At 57.1% G+C, this 2,958-nt stretch overlaps 1 protein-coding gene across 1 annotated transcript in view; it reads left to right on the forward strand.

Moving 5' to 3' along the window:
• LOC104502344 (heat shock factor protein 1-like) overlaps positions 1-2,958 on the forward strand; it is a gene marked incomplete at both ends in the record, with an annotated part of 12,333 nt that overhangs the window by 384 nt on the left and 8,991 nt on the right. Inside the window, 3 exon segments of the mRNA XM_010146308.1 lie at positions 504-579; positions 939-1,000; positions 2,312-2,408. Of these exon segments, the coding sequence (XP_010144610.1) occupies positions 504-579; positions 939-1,000; positions 2,312-2,408 (235 nt within the window).

Raw genomic sequence — 2,958 nt, forward strand, 5'->3', positions numbered from 1 at the left:
TCAGAATACAAACCCCGACATTGCTCTTTTCATTTCTACACGTAGAAAATTCAAGCACAGGGTTCTAGAAAGGGGGGAAAGCTTGGGGGTTGCTGCCGCAGGAGGAAATCTGAGGGGTCGGTGCTGTGCGATGCTCGAGTCGCTCCTCCTCACCTTCCCCCCACCCGCTTCCCATCTCCAGAGACACCAGTTTACAACCGGCCTCGCCAGCACCTGGGCCGGGGCGAGGAGATGGAGCTGGGTCACCCGGGGCCTTCCCACTAGGGCGCAGTTAGGGCGGGGAGCAGATGGGAGCTGCTCGCTCGGGCACGGCTCCGCGTTACGGCCCACGTGCGGATAGCTGCTGTTCCCGGAGCTGGATCTACGGCAACCCCGCAGCCCCAGGAGGCCGTAAATGAGCCGGCGTCTGGAGGGGCAGCAAAGCCCCTGCTGCACTTTGCCGACTCGCTTTATTCGCCAGGCCGCCCTTGTTTTTTCTCAGCCGACTCTTTCTTCTCTGGCAGCGAGAATGAGGCGCTCTGGAGGGAGGTGGCCAGCCTGCGGCAGAAGCACGCCCAGCAGCAGAAAGTGGTCAATAAGGTAAAGCCTGGCATCTCCACGGAGGAATCAGGATGCTCTCGGGTGCCTGGGGAACGCGGTGGCCAGGCTGAGCGCTCGCGGGATCGGGGGGATGTGGAGGCGCTAACTCTAGTCAAGAACTTCAGTTTCTTCCTGTTGTGGTGGGATTCTGGAAACGCAGCAGGGAGAGGCTGAATCTGGGCTAAACGCAGAATTCAGGTGGCTGCCACGTCAGGGTCTCACTCTTCACCTTCACCTTTGTGCCTCTGCGTGTCCCCAGCTCCGGCTCTGCCCCGAGCGCAGGCACCGAGTGCCCCTCAAGCTGCTTTTGCCTGTATCCTGCGCACACCCTAACAGCTTTTTCTTTTCTCTCCTCACAGCTCATCCAGTTTTTGATTTCCCTGGTGCAATCCAACCGTATTCTCGGGGTGAAGAGGAAGATGTAAGTCTGTGTTTATACCTCCAGAGACATGTTCCCTGTCTGAGAGTACAGAGACAGTCAGCAGAGTGGGTCCCCCAGCCCTCATCCTCCTATCACAGCCTGGGGCAGTGGTCACTGGGATAGGGGGAGCCTTCATCTGCTCCCACCAAAACCAGCTCATGCTGTGATGTGGCTGTTCCAAGAAGGGTCTGTCATCCCTAAGCCCACGCAGAGCCTCCTCAATCTTCTGTTTCTTTGTAGAAAAAACAAACAAACAAAAAAGAAATAGCAGGTTACCCCGAGAGGTGGGAGAAGCCCCATCCCTGGCCCCCTGGCAGGTCAGGTTGGAGCTTGGGGCTCTGAGCACCCTGCTCTAGTTGCAGATGTCCCTGCTCATGGGCTGGATGAGCTTTAAGCCCCTTTCCCACCCAAACCAGTCAGTGATTCGATGATTCTCTGACCAGTCGGTACCTGAGTGCCGTAAGTGCTTAAGAACATCTCCAAGTTAATTTGCTTTCACCGACGAACTGTTCTGTGGTTTGGTCCCGGGGCTGTGCTGTAGCACCATCCCTTTTCCGTCCTCAGCTTTGACAGCCCGTTCTCTGTCATCTCTCCTCCGGGCTGAACTGGGGAACTCCACCAGTCTCTCTCCTTCTCCACTGGATTTCTGACCCGTGTTCATGTACAAACGGGCAGACATGCTGTCGCATGTCGGTTCCTGCCCCCCTGCCCCGCGCTGCCTGTCAAGTGGCCAGGGCGGCCTGTTGTGTTTGAGCTGTGCCCAGCAGCACCATCTGGCAGCCGACACCACGGTGGGCTGGGCTGTTATTGATGACCATTGTGGTTTGTACGGGGAAAATGTCCAGGACATGCCAAAATGATTTATCTGGTGTGGAGAAAGAGTTTCTACACAGTACTCGAGTGCTTGAAAAGGGCCATGGAAGTGGTTGTGTGGCAGATGAGCACCAGTTACCCCCAGCTTTGGAGCCGTGGGCCATGGGGAGTGGAGGCCAAGCAGGGCCCTGATGTACACGCATGAAGAAGGAGGTGACCAGAGGCTCCATACATCTCCTCTGAGGCCTGAGCTTTTCCATTGCTGCTCAGCAGACTTGGAAAATGACAGCCAGGGGCTGGTCACGGGGGCTTGTCCTCTTCCCCCATGTCATGGGGCTGCCTGCTCTGTTGGCCCAACCACCTCTCTTGGTCCTAAGAGCACCCCGAGCTGGGAACAGTTGTGTGTTGGCCCCTGGGGTGGGTGCAAGAGCCCAGTTCTGGGCTTGGGGCTGTGCCGGCGGCGCGGTGACTGCTGTGGTGTCTGGGAATGTCTTGCAGCCCCCTGATGTTGAACGACAGCAGTTCAGCCCATTCCATGCCGAAGTACAGCCGCCAGTACTCCCTGGAGCACGTCCATGGCTCATCCCCCTACACAGTGAGTATGCCCGGCCATGGTGGGGGAACAGGGACACAGCGGTGAGGGGAGGGACCCAGCTCAGGCTCTTCTCCAACTGGTCTGGCCTTTGTACGACCGTCTGCTCATGACCTCTTTGCTTGGCAGAGTGTTTGAAGGTGGCATTTGAACTCAGCCAGTGGGGAGAGAGCTGGGAGCTGGTGACTCTTGGTAGTGGTTGTGGTGGGGCCAGGGGTTTGGCTCACAGACCGAGCAAGGCGCTGCTGTATTCCACAGAAAGCAGAGATGGGGTCAAGTGGTACCTTCTCACTTCGCTTCCACCTCCTGGCTTGGTCCGAGTTTGGGTTTTGTCACAAACAAAACGCATCTGGTGTCGGTCAGTCCCTACTAAACATTTCCTCATACAGCCTGATCAAAGCAGGTGCATGTAGAATTAGCATTAGTCCCTTCAAAGACCACGGATCTTGGTCCGGGAAGCTGAAGAGGGTCAGAACCGAGCCGAGACATGGGCCTGAAACAGCAAAGACCCGTGTGGAGGGGAATTCTGTCCATGGAGGTAGCAAGCAAGGTG

The sequence above is a fragment of the Buceros rhinoceros genome, unplaced genomic scaffold, assembly GCF_000710305.1.
Source record: "Buceros rhinoceros silvestris isolate BGI_N320 unplaced genomic scaffold, ASM71030v1 scaffold27612, whole genome shotgun sequence".
Classification (NCBI taxonomy): Eukaryota; Metazoa; Chordata; class Aves; order Bucerotiformes; family Bucerotidae; genus Buceros; species Buceros rhinoceros.